At 40.5% G+C, this 25,004-nt stretch overlaps 1 protein-coding gene across 1 annotated transcript; it reads right to left on the bottom strand.

The window, feature by feature from the left end:
• Positions 1-482: 482 nt before the first annotated feature.
• Positions 483-23,956, bottom strand: LOC137268479 (uncharacterized shell protein 16-like). The gene is made up of 4 exons (XM_067803045.1): positions 23,692-23,956; positions 3,130-3,442; positions 1,978-2,099; positions 483-1,262 (listed from the first exon to the last, which is right to left on the bottom strand). The coding sequence occupies exons 1-4, from the start codon at positions 23,852-23,854 to the stop codon at positions 1,201-1,203; spliced, it is 660 nt and encodes a 219-aa protein (XP_067659146.1). The 5' UTR covers positions 23,855-23,956; the 3' UTR covers positions 483-1,200.
• Positions 23,957-25,004: the final 1,048 nt, after the last annotated feature.

A 25,004-nucleotide genomic window follows, 5' to 3' on the forward strand; every position in this document is an offset into this window, starting at 1 on the left:
ACCGATCGTTTTTCGGATCTCGGATTCCTTCCGATAATGACTCCTCGTTTGTCGTGTTTGGCATCAACATTGTGTCAGAGTGCAAATATGTGATTGATATTTCACCCGTACAAATTTAATAAATATGATATTGGAAATTGAAAAATTCACAAATGTACCGACCCGTGAAGGTCCGGGATAGAATAGGCCTTCAGCAACCCATGCTTGCCATAAAAGGCGACTGTACTTGTCGTAAGAGACGACTAACGGGATCGGGTGGTCAGGCTCGCTGACTTGGTTGACTCATGTCATCGGTTCCCAGTTGCGCAGATCGATGCTCATGTTGTTGATCACTGGATTGTCTGGTCCAGACTCGATTATTGGAGACCGCCGCCATGTATATGAGATCTTGTTGAGTGCGTCGTGAAACTGAACTCACTCAGAAATGTAAACGTACAGTTACTCTCATCTAGGTAAGGAGAATAACTACACAGGTACATTCGTGAATTTCGAATAACATATTTATTGCATGTTGTTATGTAAAAAGTGCAAATAGTCATAAGTCAAGCTGCAGAACCGGGTGCGATTCATCACACATGTGCAAAGTGTGAGGCCAGGCCATTTCTCTCTCTCCTTCAGCATCCTCCCCCCTCTTCATTCCCCCAGCCATAGCTTTCGGACGGTAAGCTTGAAGGTAAAACGAAAGACCATGTCGACATAATTGCAGATTCAACAAACACCGTGTTAATATGTTCAACAGTGTTCATGTTTTATAGACACAGACAAATATATAATAATTTAACGAGTAAGTGACACATGAAAATCAACCTTTGACAAAACTTGTCATTTGTGTGTGATTGCTTTCAGGACAAAACACTGGATGATTTTGACCGCATGTTCCAGAACTACACTTGGTAGAAGAAAATTGTTCATACTCATTCAACATAATGTTTCCTCCCTGCTGTGCCTTGATAGACGAGGTTATTTCAAATAAACGTCCCTGATAACGTTGAACAACGAATTAAAATCCCCTTGAAACAGATCAAAGTCTCATTCTGTTTTTCAACTTCACCAGATGATGATGGCGTGATTACCGGAAGCAACGCCGAGGATTGTGGGAAACACTAATCTGAAATGTCTTGAGAAATCAGGTCAGCAAAAGATGTCGTTGAACTCTGTTGTACTACACCGAACCATTTCATCGTGGAGGAGATGCATGTCTTAGTTGAAGGATTCCATGAAATTGTCCCATTGTCGAAGGGCCTGCCTAAAGGCGGCAGCCGCTGAAAAACAGAAACAGAACGTTTCAAGTGAAGTCAAAGAGAATATAACTACCAAACACGAATCTGGTGCTGTACAAACTAATCGAATATTTTGTTTCTCTATATATACTGAACAGCAATAGAAACGCAATTCTATTTTTCTTATGTTTTTCTAATAGCGGTCATAAACGCTTGCTTTCAAGAGGGGTCATGTTTCCGAAACTTGCTGTTTCTTTTGCTGTTCAATAAGTTTTGGTTACGAAAAGGTGACACAGAATATTCTCTATTAGTAATCAACAAACTGACCCGTGGCCCATTATTATGTTTGGTATAATGTCAAAATATTCGAAAATGTAGAAACGTGTCTCTGAAAGAAGCAATGACTTTGTAACGTTAGAAGCACATAATCTGACGTTCCATATTTAAAACGCTTATGACATGTATATTTTGAGCTCTCGTTTCTGCGCAACTCCCAATTACCAAGTTTAAATTATTGATTCATTTAGAAAGGTAAAGTGAGATAAATGTTATTTGACTATTTAACCTTCAAATTATATGCATAATGTCATAATATCAGTCATTGTAAATCCGTTGAAGACTCTTTGTAAATAATCAACACACTGGCAAAAAAACCCAACCACCCCAAACGACCAATCAGATCAAGAAAAAATTAAGTCCAAAAGTTATCAGATATGACCGACTTTAACCTGCGAGAGGGTTTATGAATATAACTCACCTCTTTTTTGTTGTTTTATCTCGTAGTTGTCTACTTGGACTGATGCCGCGTAGTACCACCGTCTCTGATGGGTTGCTCCCGGGGCGTGGGTTTTAACAGGGGGGTCGGGCGTTACGTAAACTCTGAAGGAGGAAACAGATATATCTGAAGGCAAACGCAGTCCCCCAGTGTGTCTCTATCCCTTTCTGTGAATGAGATGGGCAGTGAGGTGGCCGTGTGGTTAAAGCGTTCGCTCATCATGCTGAAGACCCGGTTTCAATTCCCCATATTGGTACAATGTGTGAAGCCCATTCATGATGTCTCTCACTGGAATTATTCTAAAAGCGGCGTAAAACTAAGCTCACTCATTCACCCAGAAACGGATAGCTTTTGCTGCAGGAGACGAGAACAGGATCAGTGATAGATGCTAAAGAGAACTGGGTGCATCTTGGATGCTGGGGTTGAAAATGGAATGGTATTGGGGTGCTGGAGAAAGTTGGGGTTGAGTGTAGGCTGATGGTGGCGAGGGTTGGCGTGACATCAGGTGAGTACGAACGACGGCATCTGTGTACGGGATATGCATACACTGCTAAACTGCATTGACTGACTGATTACCAAGGTAAAACAACAGACCGTGACATCTCAGATCGAAGAAATTCGAACTTCCCTCTCATTTTCGCACATGCAGTTGCTATTTTTGTCAACCAATGTAACTGCGCTGACGATCTAATTTTGTATACTTACGGCACAGCTTTGTCGATTTAATAAAAACCAACAAATGCCTCCCCACCAAAAGCATGTGTATATGCCTCCGACACACACAGGAAATATGAGCAAAGGCGTTTGATACTTGTGAGATATGGGATATATTGATTGAAATGTGCGTAATTGTCAGGTTTTTGATCATTTCTATGATGCTACCTTTACATGTCGTATAGCAGGCGGCTGGGCTTAGTTAATGGATTTTCTGCGGTAGGCGCCTGTGACTTTGCAGACACAAAGATCAAAGCAAACATACCGTTTCCATTGGACCATGAAACCCTGATGAAGAAATGCATCGAGAGGAACCTGTGACATTGTATGGGATTCTGAGAGAGCTACATCTCTCAAATCACCATAATGATTTCACAATCTGGCACTGAATATTCTAGTACTTCAATGAATAGTACCTACACGAAGTATATGTACGGCCTTTTCTTCTCAACATCCATAGGACTTGCGTAGTATCGATTGTTATAAACGTAGTACGTCGGTTGAGGCGCTATCCATGTCGCGGTTATATTGGGTTGGAGATCTCCGCCATTCTTGCTCTTCACACCGGAAGCTACCCACCAGTTGCAGTACGCAGGCGCAGCAGGAGGCATGGCGAACCAGTTGCCAACTGAGTTAGTTCCGTAGGTGCCCGGATGACTGTCCGTGCCTGGCACGTGCAGAAACATGTCGGAGATATGAGAGAACATCCCACCTCGGCGTGGTCTTACCATTACTGAAAAAGACAAAAACAAATTCAAATAATAATGCTAGAAACGAAGTTAGAAGTCTGCAGCTTGATCTTCATTTGACGTACCATGTTGTTATGGACCCTTGAAGATCCGGGTCAGAATTGATCTTCAGCACCCCATGCTTGTTGTAAGAGACAATTGACAGGGTAAGGTGGTCAGGCTTGCTGACTTCGGTGACACTTCATGCGTAGATCAGTGTCCATGATGTCGATCACTGGATCGTCAGGGCCAGACTCAGTTATTTACTTTCCACCGCCATATAGCTAAAAAAGTGCCGAGTGCGACGTCAATCAACAAACTAACCAGTCATTTGCTGTGTCAACCAAAGCCCTAGAGATACAGTCGCTGGCAAGTACATTGTGTTGCTATACGTATTGCGATATATGGGGAACTTAAGTTGATCCATGTTGTTCATGTTGATCATGTTGATCCACAGGGGTTCGAATCTCTGTTTCGACAATAATTTTCAAAAGTATAAATCTAGACTTTTGCAATCGTATAATGTTTTTAAATGCTATAATTTACATAAGTATATTTCAAATTTGAACAAAATCGGTGAAGAAATTGATTTTTTAGGAACTTCAACCGCTACACTCATTCCATAAAATACACTATATATATATTGTTGATCCACAGCAATCGCAGAAACAATCTCAAGTCTGAATGGCCACCATACATCTCTTGATGTCACCGACCTGAGTTAGTTCCTTCTATGACGTCACTGTAGGGCTCTGGCAGCAGAGTTACGTACCCTGTCTGTGGTTTCGTTGGCGGGCGAGAGTGAAGCAGGCGGCTTTTGGGCAACTTTTAATTGCACGGCAATAATTAACCACAAGTATTGTTAGGAATTAGTTTGGTGTTCCACTATGACTAACCGCAGGTATTTCTTATGTAATGGTTAAAAGAGTGCAAAAAAATAAGTTTATTCGTTCTTTTACAACGGGGCACATTGAGTGAGTGTTTGAGTGAGCGAGTGAGTGAGTTCGATTTTACACAGCTTTAAGTAATTTTCCATCAATATCACGGCGGAGATACCAGAAATGGGCATCACAAATTATGCCCATGTGGGGAATCTAACCCGGATCTTCGGCGTGACGAGCGAAACCTTTAACCAAATAGTAACGTCACCGCCTCTTCTTCGTAGAAAGACTATCAGGAGATGACAATTCTCAAACATTGACTCAAGTAACTTTTGTTACTACATGTTCTGTGAACGTCCAATAGCATTAGAAACATTTGCAATGACTAATCTTGTCTTACTAATATTAAATAACATCATTCATACTTCAGTTGATTATTCGAGATACGGAAAAAAACAGACCCCAGCAAAAACGGATCAAAAGAAAATCGAGAAAACGGCCACCGAGATGGAGAGAGCGACATCAGAACCAAGAAAAAAGGGAATCTGTGTCCAGAGAAAACGGCCATCATAGCTGCACAAAGATCAAAGAAGATTTATTGATAATGAAAAAATAAGGTTTACTGCATTACGAATATGCTTTTAAAAGCTGATTGAATGTTTTGTTAGTTTCTATTGTTGTTTAACTTCTGGAGATTGATTGTTTCTTTTGAGAGTTACGACGAACAAATCAATTTGATTGATTAAAGACTTTACGGGTAAGACTAGTTGATGAAAAAAGATAACAAGGTAGTGTTCATATTGACGAGGGGATTAGCTGAGGATTGAATAACACAAAAGGTTATTAATGACAACATCAGTAAAACTGCTGACGAAATGCAGTAACATTCATGGACCAGTCATAGTCTTCTGCTTTCATCGAAGCAAAACGCTGATCGTAAAAACAAGGTCTGTCTGTTCCGTTTATGTGGAATACTGTAAGATACGTTCTCGCAACCTTGACCTTTGGAAGCAGTGCTATAAATGCCTAAAGGTCGTGATCGCTTGAATGCCTCTCAGTGTTTCCGTAGTTGTATGTGCAGATGAAAAACACATTTGGTTAGGTACTTAATAATTGATACTAAAATAATATTTCAGCCATATCGTGACGAAATCAATTAGGAGTAAACATGGTAATTGATGGAATATTGTGAAAACCTGTTGACGAAGGACAGTAAAACCAACTGGTATATAACAGTAACAAGAAATATAACAAGCATACTACTCTCAAACAGGACTGCAAATGAGGACAATACAATATACAGGACGGCTGAGGATTGCCAATACCCGAAGGTATATCACCACTCTAGGGACCATGGGGACTTACGGTACTTTGGCTACCTGCGTAGACCCTATCTAGATTTATACCACCCCTTCAACCATTGGCGATTGTACTGATATTTAGCCTTAAGAAAACAACAAATATTCTTGATTAAAAAGGTGTGTAGAGCTAAACTGACTCTAAGAGGTTTGGGACTTACGTGCCCTCCCAGGAGGACAATCATTTTACTGTACTTGGATCTCCTTCGAAGATACAACTTCTAACTATCGATGTTGCTGATTTAGTCTACCGATTATAAAATATCATTTACATATTCACATAACATATCGTTCAAAATTTGTCAATCAATTTTGTTTCTTTTGAAAACTCAATGCTGAAACGATAAGGAACCCTACTAAAAAGATCCTTTACAGTTTTGAGAGTAAAATATTTATCCCTTGTGATGGAAAAGTTAACACAGTTAAGCAGGACATGCTTGACCGTGATTCTGTCCTCGCAAGAGATACAAAACGGAGGACCTCACCTTTTAACAGGTATTCGCGAGTATATCGCGTATGGTTAATGCGACATCGCCGCATGACGACCTCTTCAAATCTGGACTGACAACCCAAGTAGGTATAACTGATGTAAGCTTTTATTTCATGTAATTTATTGATACTTATCTGAGTGTCCCACTTCTTTTGCATTAGATCTGGGGTATATGATCTAAGTACTTCTTTATAATCAGAGTATGAGATAAGAAGTGGTGTCACAGATTTGTTGAGTGCTGCCTTAGCAGTAAAATACGCCATTGTGTTAACAGATATTCCAACATGGCTGGGTAAACAACAAAAGACGATGTCGCACTGTCCACTAGCAAGATCATTATACAATTAAATAATTTCTATTAAAACTGGATGCTTACAAGAAAGGTGGCCCTAAGGCATGAAAGAGAATCAGAAAAGGCTATGTATTGTTTGTATTTACAATGCTTTTTAGATATATTTAAAAGCTGTTAATATGGCCTTAGCATCTGTGTTGATGTTGTTATTCGAGCTGTTAATGGACAGTCGAGAAGGCATTGTTCCGTACATGGACACGGGAATGACGTATCAGAGATCTATGATGTATGACGTATCAGAGATCTATGATGTATGACGTATCAGAGATCTATGATGTATGACGTATCAGAGACCTATGATGTATGACGTATCAGAGATCTATGATGTATGACGTATCAGAGACCTATGACGTATGACGTATTCGCGATCAACACCACATTGAAATCCTTACATTGAGATCTGTTCGACGTATTAGCGATCTGTGCCACAATGAATTCGTTGCACTTTTGCCTTCTGTATCTTATGACACTTAGAACCGGACAAGAACGGGACAAGTGTCTGTCTCTGGTTAACTCTCCAGATTCAGAATCCACACCTTGGGAGAGTCTGAACAAGACATGCAAAACTGTTTTTGCATCAAAATAACACATGCCATGACTATCACAATGCATGGAACAAAGTCAACAGCCTGTCTCATAAATCACACCAGCTCCATTAAACCCTTCCTACTTAACTCTCCCTGACATAAGTTCAAGCTGTCACGTTTAAACCACGGTCGTTAAAACACAGTGAAAACTTTATGAATTATGATGCTGTTACGCCCTTAAGAGACCCGTGTGCCGTTGAACAAACCAACCCCAGCGCTAAGACTACCTTAAGGCCATGTTATGATATTGGAGTTACGGTCACCTCAGCGCCATGATCGCTTTGAACAAAGCCCCCTGTTTTTATCCACTGATTCAATTGTAGGTACCAAACAATTTTACAACAGCCGTAATCCGAAGGGCTTCCAGAAAAACCCCGGACTATTCCAGTAAAGTAAAGTAATATCCAGACTTACTTCACCAATGTAAAAATACACAAGGGTTTACGACACGCCCGCGTCCATTACCTTTCCTTTACCTTAGGGCAATTGGGAACGTATCATGTTTGTAATATGTCTCGCTGTTTGTGCAGCACCCATTAAGGGAACGTATAGTATTTCTGGAATCTCAAACATGTTTATGACTATAGCCTAGGAACGTTGTCTTACATTTCGACTTGTCTCGAGATGGTTGGGTGGCACCAGCAATGCTGCCTCCTACACTATTCTTTTATGGTAAACGCCTAATTATAGCAGGGAAAACACGTTTTTTACTCCACAACACAAACGTTTATTGCAGAAGGGACCTTACGACAATGCAGTCTGGTCCAGTTGAGGGTGAGGTAGCGACATTTTACGTAAAACAAACATTTTGACATAACTGAAATATATGTACAGTATACGCCTGTTATAATGAACAGAAAGGGATCACTACATTTAGTTCGGTATGTCTGTAGTTAGTTAAAAGCGTTTCGACTGAGGCATATAACAAGTGGCTGCATCCAAAATCATTTCGTTGTATCCTTCGGATCATTAGAAATGTTTTCGTTTCAAGCCTCCAGTTTATTGTTGCTTGAACCATTCCTGTGTATTCCTTTCATGGGCATGATCACGTGACTTCCAACAAGGCATTTTACAAATTAAATAAAAATACTTCAAATAAACCCATATGTATCATTGAGTTCGCTTTTCCCTTGGTCAGTGATGTGATCAACAAGATTTAAAAGCAATTTGACAAATATGTTGACCTTACTTACACAAGGTCAAAATGTTCGACTACCCTGTTATGGTAGCTCCTGGTCCGGCGACAGGCATTATGGCTGATGCCAAACCCGACTGGCATTATGGTTGATGCCAAACCCGACTGGCATTATGGTTGATGCCAAACCCGACTGGCATTATGGTTGATGCCAGACCCGACCGGCATTATGGTTGATGCCAAACCCGACCGGCATTATGGTTGATGCCAAACCCGACCGGCATTATGGTTGATGCCAAACCCGACTGGCATTATGGTTGATGCCAAACCCGACTGGCATTATGGTTGATGCCAAAGCCGACCGGCATTATGGTTGATGCCAAAGCAGACCGGCATTATGGTTGATGCCAGACCCGACCGGCATTATGGTTGATGCCAGAACTGTTCTTCTGTCAGAGCAAAGCTGTGTTGGAAAGTCTTTACATTTTCTAACCTGTCGCCCATGCGATCTCTGCGATGCACAATGCATGTAGATGGAACAAGGATACCTGTGCTGATGATGAGTAAAGCCAACCTGTTCACCTCTTTGCTGCATACATTTGTGTAAATCATAATAACGTGCTTCAGTGTGAACGAAGGTCAAGGCTTCAGGTCTCATAGAAGCTAAGCTGCCAAACTCTGTCACTTGTATGTTCACTCTACGCTAACAACATCGGATGTCGTGAATATTTTGATAACACTTAAACAATCACAGTGCCACTGAAAACAGTTTTGTACCAGATTTCAAAATCCAAAATATTTGAATTGATTCTGCATTTATTATGCGACGTCCTATTATATGTCATTCATCTCAACAACAGACTTTAAAATATTACACTGAAAACAATCGCTACTTCACGTTAGTGTTAACACGAGATGACATTAACGTTTCTCCTGACACGTTTTTACATCAACTACAGACGTCTATTGTATTTGTTTGCCCAACGGTTTGTTCCGATGAGGTGGCCACGAAACACGGACGTGAGAGAAGACAGCGTACGTCATGTTGACTGATGGTACGTGATGTCATGGTCGGCGGTTGGTCTCGACTCCCGTGTGATAACGGGTGGCAATGTGTATGACTGATTGAATGGTTCCTGTCCTTAAGTTAACTTTATCAATTACAGGTATTTCACGCAGATCGCTTGACCCCAGTGTCTTTATTTACTGACGGAGTGTGGTAAGTTAGAACTTAAAGCCCAGGTTGCAAACCTAAAAAAAACATATTATTTTTCAAATAGTCTCCCATTGACTACTCCTCAGCAGTGTATATGTTATCTGTCCACCATAAGTGTCAGGGCTGTAACGGCTACGGGTTCCTTGCCAGAAGAGCCTGGCGATGGCAAAGCTTAACCTTGGAATTTGCTAAGAAAATTTGTACCTAACAACCCTTTCATTACATAGTTTAATGACTAAACAGATTAAAATGACCAAAATGTGTGCAATTTCAAATTTTACTTACATTTTTTTTTTAAAAAAAAAGTTAGCCTTCAGCATGGTGATGTCTGCATCAAACAAGTGTACAACCCCGGTAATGTAGCATGTGATGCTTGTTTTCACCAATATTTATTTAATTAATAACATATAAAACTTTAATAATTTTCATCTAGGGAAAACAAGAATAATATTTTACCAAAAACATGGCATGTATGTTTTAAAGATTTAGAAATCCTGTATGACATAGTGACTGGGATTTTTATATTGGAAACAATATTACTGAACATAGTTATGAACATTATGCTGATCGTGCAAAGGATGAACGGTCTTATGATACAACAATGTCAATAGACGGTGCTAAACTGAACAGGTCACCAGGAGACGACGTTATTTCATCTGAGTGAGTGAGTGAGTGAGTGACATTCAGTCACGTCTTGCGAAGTGCATCCGGAAAGAAACAGTTTGTAATTGTCCTCGCTTCGTCCTGCTTATCCTTAGTGGAGTGAGTGAGTGTGTTTTACGCCGCACTCAGCAATATTCCAGCTATATGGCGGTGGTCTGTAAAAAATCGAGTCTGGACCAGACAATCCAGTGATCAACAACATGAGCATCGATCTGCGCAATTGGGAACCGATGACATGTGTCAAAAGGTCAGCGAGCCTGACCACCCGATCCCGTTAGTCGCCTCTTACGACAAAGCATGGTCGCCTTTTATGGCAAGCATGGGTTGCTGATGGCCTATTCTACTCCGGGACCTTCACGGGTTATTTCATCTGAATTTTGAAAGAAAATTAAGGATATGATTGCACTCTACCTTGCTTTGTTGATTTCACAAATATCATGTAAACGCCATATCCCACCTGCATGGACTACTGCTATGGTAATAACTAATAATATAATATAATATAATATAATATAATATAGAGTGAATGAATGAGTTTAGTTTTACGCCGCTCTTAGCAATATTCCAGCAATATTCCGGCGGGGGCACCAGAAAAAGGGCTTCATACAATGTACCCACGTGGGGAATCGAACCTGGGTCTTCGGCTTCACGACCGAACGCTTTAACCACTAGGCTACCCCACCGCCCCTATATAAAATAGAAAGTAATAATAAACCTGGTACGATAGGGGCAAATCGTTTTTTAACACTTTGAGTACATAGTTTACATCTATCATGAATAGTTGCTACCGTTGTAGAGAATGAAGGTGTAATTCGTCAATACCAAGGGGAGTTTAGAAAACATCATTTAACAGTTGGCAACATTTTCATTCTTCAATCTATTCTTCAGAGTCATATAACTCGAAAAAAGTCACATTCTACTGTGCTTTCGTGGATTACAAGAAAGGGTTCGACATTGTTATCCGAAATAAATTACTTTATCTTCTTTAAGAAATGACATCCATGGACAAATATTTCGTGTGCTTCAACATTTATATATGTTTTTATTGTTAGGCAAGGATGTCCACTAAGGTCCTCGTTAGGTCTGCGTTATGGTGGTGGTGGTGGTGGGGGGGGGGGGGTTGGGGGGCGCAGTGTGTCACAGCCTACCAGAAATATGAAACCCTGAATGAACTAACTAACTAACCCACACGCAGACTCGTTTCTATGGAAACGCACCACGTATTGTCACCTGACTAACACAATAGGGACATTATAATCTGGATTTAAGAACAGAGAAACATATTTTCAAAATGTATGTTTTGTAGGCTGTCTGCGTCCATGCATTTTACAGTTGGCCTCCATAACGTATATCTTTATGCTATGGCTTAATTTCATCCTGAACTGGTAAGTCAATTTTGTAAGATGGAATGTACTTGAATACTGCCTTGCTTTACAAGGCTAGGAGTCCAAACTGCAGGCTATCCTGTCTTTGCGAAGATTACGTTTTCTTAAATGAGATGGCCCCGGGACAAAGTGTGACCAAATAATGTCGCGATTGCTTCACGCATGCGCGAAGTGGCTGCTGCAATGCATGCAAATGTAAATAATGCGCCCACAAACACTTGACCTAGACGTAAATAAGTCGTGCGATAGCGTGCCATTGCGTGACAATGCGCATTATTTTAGGGCGTAATTTGTGCCTGAACTGGTCGCGGAGAGTGCGTAAACAGGCAATGCCACCACTAATTGCGCGGTAGAGCGGGGACAAAATTCCTGCAAGTGTCACGGTGGCATCAGTCAGATATATTTTTTATTCTCTAAACAATTTATTACAGTATAACTGATCATTTGCTATTATCATAATAAAACTGTAATGGAAGTTTTCAGTTGCAACAACCAGCTTTGACAGTTCGAGACAAAGGGGTAAATTTGTACATGTTAGAGCCTTTGGGGACCCTAAAATGAGTTCGACACAACCGGGAATTCGACACATCTAGTTCGACACATCAGGGTAAAAATAATGATAAATATAAGGAAATCGGCAGGGACCGAGATGTCAGTTCGACACATCCGAGAATTCGTCTCAACCGAGTTCGAGACAATGGGGTTCGACTGTAGTTGGTGATGTCAAGTACATAAACATCACCGTCGCTTCAACGTCACACAGGGCCAACTTTGGCGACACTTAACGTCTTCGTATGGCGAGAGACAGAGGATTATAAGTACACGCAATGTTTCATTCATCTTTGAAATGGGGCCATCTTTGACACATAACATGCTGACAGAAATGCTGCTAGAAAGGTTTAAATGGATTTTGTATGAGAACTTTGTGTTCACTAATATTTTCGGTTGTAACAGGCTTACATACTCACGGGCAACGCGGTGTACATTGTACTTTAATAATTCCATAAGCCCCGAGAAATGATACAAGCCCTTCACAACCATGTTATGTTGTATGCTGGACATTCAGTGCAGTAGGTTGAAATATAATACAAGCTATTTGGTTGAAAAATCTGCTTATTTAGCTAGAATTTATTTTGAAACATACTTCACGTCATCTGGAGAATTGAGAACAATGTGATATTTTCTTAAAAGTTCCAAACTTTTGCGCTTTGACCTGGCACTTCTTGGGTATAAGAAGTCAATATTCACGACCGCATTTAGAATTTTCAAAATGCAAATATTTAGTCTTCATTTCCCAACCTTAGTTGGATGTGTAAAAGAAGCTGCACATTGGACATTGGAAAAGTCTCGTTTTCTTTCAAAGTGTGTAATGATTGTGAAATTAATGATACCTCTTCAAATTGCCCTGCTCTTCGTAAGATGAATTATTGAGTTAATATTACTCGGGCGTTGTGGGCGAGCTGGCTAAAACTCCAGGCTACTTATCCAGCGATGTTGAGGTGTCGGGATTGAGTCCACCTGTGACCGGGTGTAAAAACCTTGGAGTCAACTTTGTGTGCAGACTCTTTCCGTGTTGTCACTACCCCTAGTGTACAGTACACAACCCTGTGCACTTAAAAGAACCCAAGAATCCGTTGGTATATGACCAGATGGTGGCCACATGAACACGTGCAAACACCTAGCAACGTGCAGTAAACATAGACAAAGTACTGTGACTATGGGTCTCAGTCCACCCAGCTGTGAATGGGTATTTCGATAGGATGAGGCAGCTACAAATAACCCGGTGCACCTACAGGCACCAAAATTGTATAATCCCCAGGGAGTTGAGAATGATGGACCGTTGATATTGATATCTAATGATCGAGAAAGTTTATGTCAGCGCCTTGAGAAAAGCACTAGCTGCCTGGATATATGCGCTATATAAATATCCTACAATAAAGTAATAATAAATACTGACAGTAGGTCACAGGAAAGACATTTCCAGTATTTACGCTTTCTTTCAATTTACTGGCAATACCTAACGTCACATTCTGACACCGACAGAACTGAACTGGAATGAACGCTGGGAAAGCCTAGGTCCAAATCTTGACCAGCAGTCCTGTGTATCGCACTCCACACACAGCTGATATCCTATCTGACCAGTGACGACCCGGGTTAGAACTGATCTGCATTAACCCATGCGTGTAGTAAGAGGCGACTAATTGAATGTCATCGGTTCCCAATGGAGTATATCGATGTTCATGCTGTTGATCACTGGATCCTCTTGTCTGATTCGATTATTCAGAGGCCGCCTCCATATCGCTGGAATACTGCTTAGTGAGACGTAAGTCACTCATTGACACAGTAACAGTGTCACAGTTTTTTAAACCCAGATACACAGTAGAATTAAGCCAGTTCCATACAAAACACCATTCATTAGCAGTGTTACAGGACTTTGAGTCAATCAAAAGGCTGAATGAAAGAATTTAATCTCGGGAAAGAACAATGCCCAACCATAATGGATCAAAGCGCTCATTTGGAAAAAGCAATTTAGAATTGGCACCAAGAAACACATGAGGCACGGAAGACATTCTCCGATCCTGAATTCGAAAGGGACGCAATACAAGACCAGAAAGAGATCAGAATATGACCGAGGATGTTTCTTCGTCACGCGAGTTTCACAATGGACGAGCCAAAATGGAAAGATATATTTCCGTATTTGTTGAGGGAAACAATTGATTTGCTCTTGCGTGTGGTTGTGATTAGCGCCACCTGTCAGGCAGGATACGCTCAGCTATTCGCGGACACGTGGTGTCATCACTATTCGATAGGGATTCAGAAACACGGGCTTATGATCTATTTAGAATGGTGCAACAGACATTTATCATAGATTTCTGAGGATCATGGGGGTCATTCCGCTAGTTTTCGATTAGGGGTGACTTAAGAAATAGGCTTCACACATTGTACCCATACGGGGAAAGAACCTGAGTCTTCAGAGTGACGAGCGAACGCTTTTACCAATAGTCTACTCCACGGCACCTTATGAAAAATGGCGATATGTATGAATGAATAGCACAAGGGAGTTAACGAACATGTCTGAGTTGTAAAACATTTCCAGCCATACTACTTTGTAACGCCCCAATGTAAATACAACCTCGGCGTACTACTGAACGTTTATGTCCGAAATAGTGTCCAAATTTGGTTAGCCAGTCAAGTTTGCTATGCCTGAAAGATACCAGGCATACTAGCCCGCAATATAATTCAGTAGCCCGCAATTTGAATGTAGAATACAAAAGATTATGAAAATACATGTATATGAGAATAAAATATTGTCGATATGACGTGGGCTTCATCATTAAGATGCTAAGACGATGTCCTTTTTATCACGTCACAACCTGGCATGATTTAAAAGTGTATGATAACTTAACAAGTCGAAGAGAGTATTATGTTTGCAAAATGACCCCATGAAAATTCACTATTCGGTAGGGCCAGTGAGATTTACTGGGGGTGATGGTAGGTGGTGGCTTAAAAAAGCCAATGCAAACCACTGGAATATACCGTAGACCTACGGCATTTCATTGAAAGAAAATGCTGGAATGTAATTAACTGAATGATTGAATGATTGAATGATTGAATTTGGAATGATAGCAGGCTTCCATTGTAACTGAAGACTCTAATGGGGTTACGTTTGAAATCACGACTCTCAGAACACAGCAGCAAGCTACAATTCAGCCTTTCCCCTGTTCTACTAATCCGCTTGAATATGAACACAGTTCAGCCTGACCCCGTGAACTATATATAACAACAAATGTGACAAAAAGGAATGGTAAGTGTGTTTTATAACGCGCAATAGTCATAAAATGGCAAAAAAACGTCACCATTTGGACGGAAATTTACAGCCATGTCAGCGGGTTAAGGCAAACACTCTTGTATTTCAGACAAAAAGGGAAAAAATGCACTCCGTGTCGCCAGAGACAACGAGACAGTGGTGCTGAAGAAAATTAAACTTTTGCCCTGTATAGATCTTGAAGCTGACGGGCCATGGATGACCCACATGTCTGAGGAGCGAGTGAGTGAGTTGAGTTTTACACCGCACTCAGCAGTATTCCAACTATATGGCGGTGGTCTGCAAATAATCGAGTCTGGACCAGACAATCCAGTGATCAACAACATGAGCATCGATCTTCGCAGTTGGGAACCGATGACATGTGTCAACCAAGTCAGCATGCCTGACCACCCGATCCCGTTAGTCGCCTATTACGACAAGCATGGTCGCCTTTTATGGCAGGCATGGGTTGCTGAAGGCCTATTCTACCCCGGTACCTTCACGGGGCGCACGTCTGAGGAGGCACAGTTCGCAGTCAAAGAGTGAGCCTGCCAGAACCCTGTGATTATATAAACTTGTGCACAATATATTTGACGCTGTTCACTAAATATAACGACTGCATAAGCTTAAGACTATTTGAAACTGATACAGCCCGACCTCGAGATCTCCAGCTTTTCACATGTGATAATTAATCGTCGATGTAATTGGGAATTGTTTTTAAAAACAGAAAAGCTGATCTGGCGACGACATTGAGGATATAAATACTTTTATGTACAGGAATTACTTTTGTCAATTATTATCGGTAGGTATTTGGAAAACAAGTGATATATACAAGTGTAGGAAAGGGTTAGGTTAGGACTACTGAGGTGAAGTGAAGTGAGGTGAGGTGAGGTGAGGTGAGGTGAGGTGAGGTGAGGTGAGGTGAATGAAGAAGAAACGTATAAATAAATAAGAATAAACACGTCTTATATGAAGACGGACATGTAAATGTGTTTGACTGTTTATACTATTCTAGATTAATGACAGAGGCTTGGTATCTATGATACTATGCCAGAAACCTTGAAGGAACATGACATAACGATTATAGCAAATGGGATAACACCTGGAGCAAGGATGTGATTAACAGATAATAACAAATGCATGTTCATGATGCACCCATTCCACACCCAAAGGCGTGCTCAAACCGCTAAAGAATACTTACACTGAAGCTCACCAAGAAGGTAATATCTGAGGTCTGAAAGGATGCTGGTACAGTGGTCAAGCCTCGATGTAACGAGAGCTCTAACAAGGGCAGAAGTTGTCAAGTATTGCTGAATGTTACCAGTGGATATCAGGTGAAAGTAGCAAGTCCTACTCAAACGTTTAACATCGTCAAGGAAGACAGCCAAATCCTTGATAACTTCAGAGAAACTGATGTTTGAGTCTGTAACTGAAAGAGGTCTGTTTTGATCTTGCCAAGTTGCTGCTTTGTACCAGAGAGAACTGCCTCTGTTTTTGTGTCATTAGGTTTAAACATTGATGTCATCCAGGACTTGCTGTCCCCCAAGACACGTGGAGTGATCTGATAGATGCACTGCTCTCGGGAATTGGGCGTTATCAGTACAGGCGTGGTGAAAAACTGTGGTCAGTAGTAAACCTTCCGACATACCCAGCATACAACGGAAACAGGACCGGACCAGGGGCTGATCCACACCACATGTGATTAAGGCGCCAATGACAGATTGCTGTCTGTCAGACACATAAGACGTCTTTCATTGAAGGTCATGTCCTTCAAGTCCGTACTGTAGTTTCAGCCTGGACAACAGTCTGTGGTTGTCAACTATGTCGAAGCTCGAAGAGAGGTCCAACAACACCAGTGCAGCAATCCTACCATCATCAACAACACAAGGAGGCTCATTCGTCACTTGCAGTAAGGCAATCTCTGTTTTCGAAAGTTATGGAGATTCCGAGCAGAGGTCTGACAACAGCGAGCTTGAATCTGTATGGAAATAATCCACCGAGACAGAGGCGAATATGAAAGTTGGGATTTTGTCTCGTTACCGTTTTTGCAACAGAACTGCTTAGGAGTGTATTTTCCATACGATTACGCAAGATCACACGTCATCCGAGTTGTACAGCAATATCCTCGTTAAAATAATTTTAATGAGTTACCTTTGCTCTCAAGATCCCCTGATATATCACCCTCTAAACACGTCTGAGATGAAATGGAGCGACGTTTACGACGTCATCCGAATCCCCAATAACGATGCAGGATTTTAAACAAATCCCTCCTCGTATATGAGATAATCTCTCATCGGACTTTACTCTCCGTCGTACAGTGGGCTCGATGAGGCGAAGATTCTATACTAACCGTTATAGCTTGCATCTGATTTCCCCTTTGGCTAATTTGCGTATTCCGCGTGTGCTTTTGTATGACTGTTGATGTAATGATAATACTATTGGCCACTAATAACGCACCTTTTCCACACACTTGTGCATGCTCAAAGCACTAACGCAGTATTATCCCGGATAACTCAAGCTGCCTATGAGGCGCTAGAAGCCCATTAGTGAGTCACATGACTTGTTCCACCTGGTACACACCTTCTGCTGGACGAACAGAGTCAGTTTGGAACAAACTCGCTTGTCTATGGTGAGACCGCATGAGTCGCATGTTATTCGTTGTGTGGCAGGACCGAAGTCCCAAGAGTTCTCAGGAGCCAAGCTGCAAAAAACGGTCAACCATCCAAGGACTGTCCAAGCTCAGCGTTACGTAACGTCAACATCTTTGTGACTTGAACTGATCAATCAGAAACATCCATTCTTTTGTGTTGTGTAAAATTTTAACAATTGTAACAAATCTTATGACATTTTCCACATTTCGCAGATGATGCATATGTACAATGACCATTGTCATACATTGTATACTTATATTTGTAGGGCATCCGTAAATCACAGGCTCGGTGTGGTAGCCCTGTGATTATAACGTTCGCTCGTCACTCGGAAGGACTGGGACCGATTGTCGACATGGGCACAATGTATGAATCCCATTTCTGGTGTCCTCGGTCGTGAATATTGCTGGAATATTGCTACAGGCGGCGTAAAACTAAACTCACTCACTCCTTATGATGCCTTCATATACAGCAATATGTTCTACAGCGTGTAACGAAAACAACGTTGATTCTCTCCTGTATTCAGCGTGAAGGCATCCTGCACATCCTACATACATTCAAACATAACAATAATAATCCAGCCCTTTGTCCTAATTTACCGTGAAGGTAGCCCTTAATCAGAAAGTATGTCGTCTTTTAATTCTGCAAGAATGTTGAGTTCTAATTTACTGTGAAGGTAGCTGTTAATCAGAAAGTATGTCGTCTTTTAATTCAGCAAGAATGTTGAGTTCTAATTTACTGTGAAGGTAGCCCTTAATCAGAAAGTATGTCGTCTTTTAATTCAGCAAGAATGTTGAGTTCTAATTTACTGTGAAGGTAGCTGTTAATCAGAAAGTATGTCGTCTTTTAATTCAGCAAGAATGTTGAGTTCTAATTTACTGTGAAGGCAGCCCTTAATCAGAAAGTATGTCGCCTTTTAATTCTGCAAGAATGTTGAGTTCTAATTTACTGTGAAGGTAGCCCTTAATCAGAAAGTATGTCGTCTTTTAATTCAGCAAGAATGTTGAGTTCTAATTTACTGTGAGGGTAGCTGTTAATCAGAAAGTATGTCGTCTTTTAATTCAGCAAGAATGTTGAGTTCTAATTTACTGTGAGGGTAGCTGTTAATCAGAAAGTATGTCGTCTTTTAATTCAGCAAGAATGTTGAGTTCTAATTTACTGTGAAGGTAGCCCTTAATCAGAAAGTATGTCGTCTTTTAATTCAGCAAGAATGTTGAGTTCTAATTTACTGTGAAGGTAGCCCTTAATCAGAAAGTATGTCGTCTTTTAATTCAGCAAAAATGTTGAGTTCTAATTTACTGTGAAGGTAGCTCTTAATCAGAAAGAATGTCGTCTTTTAATTCAGCAAAAATGTAAGTTCCCCAGCTTATGCTCTGCCTTATCCACGCTGGTCACGTCCCATGTCACCATAATTCCTTCATGTCATCCAACACAGGGTAGTAGCTTTCACCTGTCATTCACCAACATTTCAAGGGCAGGATTGTACAATTCCGGCAGAATGACCTGACAACACCTCCCTGTTTCACTAGACATTTGCATAGATATCAGGGCGGTGGGGTAGGCTAACGGTTAATGCTTCCGCTTGTCAAGCTGACGACCCTGCTTCGATTCCCCAGATGGGTACAGTGTGTGAAGACTGTTTCTGGTGTCCCCCGCCGTGATATTACTGGAATATTGCTAAAAGCGGCGTAAAACCATACTCAATCACTCAACTTAAGTCAGACCCTTCGGAGACTGACGCGTAATCTGTATACAGTAATTAAAGCTACAACAGCGCCTGTGACCTGTAACACCTAAAGAAGATCCTGTTTTTATAAGGTATATAATTTTTATACATCTCTATATGTGAAATACCTGTAATATTTTATGTTCGCGTTATTTCAGTCATAACTAAGTGCGCCATCCCAATGTCTCGGGAGATGCAGTCAAGGTCCACCAATACAGTGACTCTCCGTAAATATTCGAGGCTGGGTAAAACAGTTTTGTGATTAATATCAGGAACATTGACCTGTTCACTTTGGACACGACGACAAATATGTCAGTGAGATCGACCACCCGATCGTTTGTCGCATCGAACGGCAAGCATGGGTTGCGGAAGACCAGTTCTAACCCGGAAGTTCATGGGGTTGTAAAAATAGAAGGGCGGGCTGTCAGCTGCTAGGAAGACCCCTAGGTTAAGAAGGTACACAGGCGTTCCGCCGCCCGGCCTTTTGTGTCACTCGACAAGGCAAAAGATGCTTGGCGATCAAGATGATTAATATTAATAAGGCCATTTTTACAGCAATGAACTCCACGCTCACGGTCATACTATAACGATGGACATAAAACCCCGGATAACCAAAAATGGCTGTGAGGTTCAAGAAGGTACATATGCTCATGACTTATTCCACCGGGTACCCATTTTCATCTGAGTGAAGAGATGCAATTTTGACCCAAGTCCCAGAAACTCACACAGTTCAAAAGCTGCCAAACACTGTTAGCCTTCCTAGGACTCTTCGTTACCAATGTTGCTAAACATAGGCTTTATGCCCAAGACCACATATCCAACGGCTTTACACAGTGTATCCACGTGGGGAATCGAACCCGGGTCTTCGGCATGACGAGCGAACGCTTTAACCACTAGGCTACACCGCCACCAGGTGGTGAACGAGTTTTGAAGACCATTTGGTCAGATTCTCTCATGACCACACATTTCTCAGGAGTATAAAAATGCATATTTCTTCTGAACTGCTCAGATAGGACACTGGTTAACTCACCAAATACATTCATCGGAATCGGATTCACACATCATAACGATATATTTACTTTTCGATTGGGTGAACGTCTAATCGTGTATCTTGTATGACCTGAATGAGATGAACTTGTCCCTTGAGTGAAGGTTTTCATCTAATGGTACGCATGGTATGTGACCTGTTCACAATGGGACGGTCAAATGAATGGCTAAGTTAAGCAGTGCTGACAGTTTGGGCGATGGATAAGCGCTTCAAACAGCTGCACTCTAAATCCCTTTCTATTGCTTCTTTTCCACCCTTACACAGAATCCCGGATTATATACTCTTCTTGAGTCACTCATTTCCAAATCTGGCTTTGTACAGTCAAAAGTGAATATTTATATATTTATTTATATATTTTTATAAATATCTTTTATATTTATTTATATTTTATATTTATATATATATATCTGGCAAAAAGATATTTAAATGTAACATGCAAGCGACTATTCATTTTTATAAATGATGAAACAAACGTGAAAAAATGCCACTTGAATAAGAGAACACGCTGAAAGTAATGATGATGATGATGATGATGATGATGATGATGATGATGATGATGATGATAAGGACATTTATATTCCGTCGCTCGGGCATGCTCAAAGCGCATACTACATACTTCAATATATCATTATTACCCTGGATAACCAAAACATCCTGTGAGGCGCCTGAAGGCTTATAGTCAAGCAAGGTATCCCTTCGGGTATCCATTTTCTGCTGGAAGTGCAGAGGTCATTTGTTTTTAAAACAATCACTTGCCCAAGGTGAAACCATATGTATCGCGTGTGCTTCGTTGTGAGACTTGGCTTCCAACTAAGGCCAAGAAACTCTCAGGAGTCAAACTGCCAAACACAGTCACCCACCCAAGAACTAATTTCAGAGGTGAGTTCCATATTAGCGTGCTGTTGGTGCGAAAGATCACAATCGGAATTTGAACCTACGCCAGACAATCTTGGCATAACATTGAAATAAGGACAGGATCAGTTATCACAAGGCCGTTACACGTGAGCGATATGTCCACAAATATTTATTAACTTACAAAGGCAGTGATTATCGTTAATCCTGACTGTTGATAATTCACGTATTTGTGGTGAACATGTTGTTAATACATATCAGTACATGACAGACAGCTCAGTGTACTGTAACAGTGGTTTAAAAGATGAAATAAATCAGACAAAGTCTGTGTGAGTCGTGACTTGTTTCGGAGTAGCAAACGTCACGTTGTATTCATCACTGTCACGTGGAAAGGCACGAGACAAGAGCTAAACAAGAATACATCTGTGACTGGGCGACAGTGAGTGACAGGTTGATATGAAATATATTACGCTTGTTTATGCATAGACACAGTTACATAGAGCGGCTACGGTAAGGAACTAGTGAATTGGCATGGATATATCGTAATCGAAATTCCAGAAACACCTGGTTTCCATCTTGAGAAGTACATTTCCTCGAAAACCAGCCCTTCTTCACCTCTTCTTTATAATTTTTAAGACATTTTAGGACACGTGTTTGCAATTTTCTTAATTCACGACTTAAAAGAAACTTACTTCGGACCCACAATTTATCATTCTAGGTTGGGTTAGAATGGAGAGTGGGTTTGGGTTTTCATTTCAATGCTTAGGGCACAATATTTATAAAACAACAACAACAACAACAACCAACAAAACAAAAACCAACAAAACAAAAACAAAACACAAACCACACAGTACATAAAAACATGCATACATAATAGCAGGTTTTACTTTGATTTAGTGCGTGTTAAATTCCTCAGAATGTTAAACGCTCGGATATAGAGGATGTTGTGTCATACTGTGTTTACGACTTGAGTGCCTAAATGTTTCATTTCCAGAGCGAGAGCGTAACCCCATTATGGTTACAAACCAGCATGATCGTTCTTTCGGACTGGGGGTGCTCAGCCCCATGTTCTGGAGGTGGAGGGGAAGGGATACGCTTTAGCGAATGGCGAATTCTAAATTACAAACATATGCTTTTGTAGTTGTCTGTAGATAATGGAATGATGTTTGTGACTGTAACAATGATTTATGCAGTATTGCACAATACAGTACCGATATCGTAGAGTATTCTATTGTGTCGATATTGTAAACGTACTGTATGCATTATATGAAAATGCACGACTGTAACATTGATTTATAGAGTATTCTATAGTGTCGATATTGTAAACGTACTGAATGTATTACATGAAAATGCACGACTGTAACATTGATTTATAGAGTATTCTATAGTGTCGATATTGTAAAAATACTGTATGTATTACATCATATGTCTGTAAAGACCTGTGTAGTAGTTATAACGTAGCAGTTGTATTTTGATAACTTAATAACAAACGTGACTTCTACGAGGCCCAGATAAATGAATAATATTCGTGATCGTAGCTGTGTAAGTTACGGGAAAATGTTGTCCGTTACAGATGTGACAAAAGAAATATGGGTTAGTCAACTATATCAGAGCAGTGACGTGATAACTGATGCGCTACTTTGACTTTAATAGTTGATAGTAATGAATAACAGAACATGGCCGTAGTAGTGACATACAGTTTGTTTGAGTGTTGGTTCACGCCACACTCAGCAATATTACAACGATATGGCTGCGGTCTGTAAATAATCGATTCTGGACCAGACAATCCAGTGATCAACATCAGCACGAGTATCGATGTACACTACTGGAATACGATGATATGTGTTGCTATATTAACGAGCCTGGCCATCCGATCCCCTTTCTTTGTTGAAGATCAGTTCTTACCCGGATCTCCAAGGGTACCGTGATTTAAAAATTATGGAACAGTTACAACCCCTATACAGTCATACAGGTACAGTTATATATTTCAGGGACAGATTTAGGGCCATAGCGATAATATATGACATACACATATACAGTGTACATTCAAACTGATTCTCAGCTCCATGAGGAGTATGTTTTTTTAATATGGTGTTTCTTGCACTCACCTTCAACTCCTTTGTTGTAATAATACTCAGTTTGGTTAACAGCAATCTCGAAATGTTTCCCCCTGTTCACTGGAGGGGGGTCCCGACAGAATTCCTCGGGATTTAGAGCCTGGGGCTTAACCCCCTGTGTCAGAAACACCAGGACACACAGACCTACAAGCATGGTATTCCGCCGCGGCCTAGGTTATGATATACAGAAAAACTCTTCCATCCCCAGGCCTGTATATCCCCCACTTAACACGGACATGGAAACTTTCAGCCAATCAGAAACACCCTCTCATTTGACACGTGACCTGACATCCGGGCATGCCTTGAGGGGACTAGGTGGGACAACAGACAATGTATGTATTGACTGTTTGAAATAAGAAGTTAAGACTGTTATAGTTATGTTTACGTCGTCTTGGGACTTACGATACCAATAGATCTTAATCATGTTCCGCTGACAAAGTGACAGCTTTAAATGGGAATCTATTCAGTATGTTGTCACCTATAATCTTCCTGTTAGCACACAGGTGTTTTATTGCAGTAAACAGTAGATTTTTTTAAAAAGATTCATTTTACTAAAGACTAATGTAATTAATACTGAGACGAAGTATGTTTGAATATGACAGTCTTGATTGAATTATTTTCAGCTTAACGTTAAATACTTATCATGTCGATTATTTAGCAATCATTAGGGTCAAGTTTAGCATGCTGTCGGGAAATTTCTTCACGAATTTATCCAGATACAATATTTACTATATTTTAAGCCACAAACAAATTTGAAGTATTTCAACAATACCCAGTTCGTTTGGAAGTGAATTTTCAAAATTAGCCAATATTATCAGAAGAAGTGGCAGCTACCTTCATTGTGGTAGTTAGAAAAGTAACTGAAATTCCATGTCAGCATCTTTGCAAAAGGTGATGTGAAACTAAACTCATTCACTCAATCAGCATCTGATTTCTCTTTCACACATTATATAAGCTTACATTTTTTGACTTTATAGACTTTTCATAAATGAATACACTATACAGTCGTTAAGAAACATTTTTCTTAGCTTTTTCACTAAATTTTGCGTTTTTACTAAAACTTTCAAATAGTATTATTTGTATTATATAAGTTACTTGTGTTAAAAAACAGGTATATTTCGTTTTCGACCTTTAAGAAAAAATATCAAAATTTAGTTCATGTCATAACCCAGTCAGTATCACCACAGGTTTGTATCTGTAGTAACCGATGTCTCACACAACAAAGTTCTTTGTAGTGACAAATTATTTCAGATGTATTTTTAAAATTTTTAAAAATTAAATCGTGCCTAATAAAAATTCCTCGT

This window comes from Haliotis asinina, chromosome 16 (assembly GCF_037392515.1).
Source record: "Haliotis asinina isolate JCU_RB_2024 chromosome 16, JCU_Hal_asi_v2, whole genome shotgun sequence".
Lineage (NCBI taxonomy): Eukaryota > Metazoa > Mollusca > Gastropoda > Lepetellida > Haliotidae > Haliotis > Haliotis asinina.

Coding starts and splice junctions, on each gene's coding strand:
- LOC137268479 (XM_067803045.1), bottom strand. CDS start 23,854: ATGCTTGTAGGTCTGTGTGTCCTGGTGTTTCTGACACAGGGGGTTAAG. Junction 3,443..23,691: donor TTACAACAAAGGAGTTGAAG/GTGAGTGCAAGA, acceptor TGTCTTTTTCAG/TAATGGTAAGACCACGCCGA. Junction 1,263..1,977: donor GATAAAACAACAAAAAAGAG/GTGAGTTATATT, acceptor TCTGTTTTTCAG/CGGCTGCCGCCTTTAGGCAG.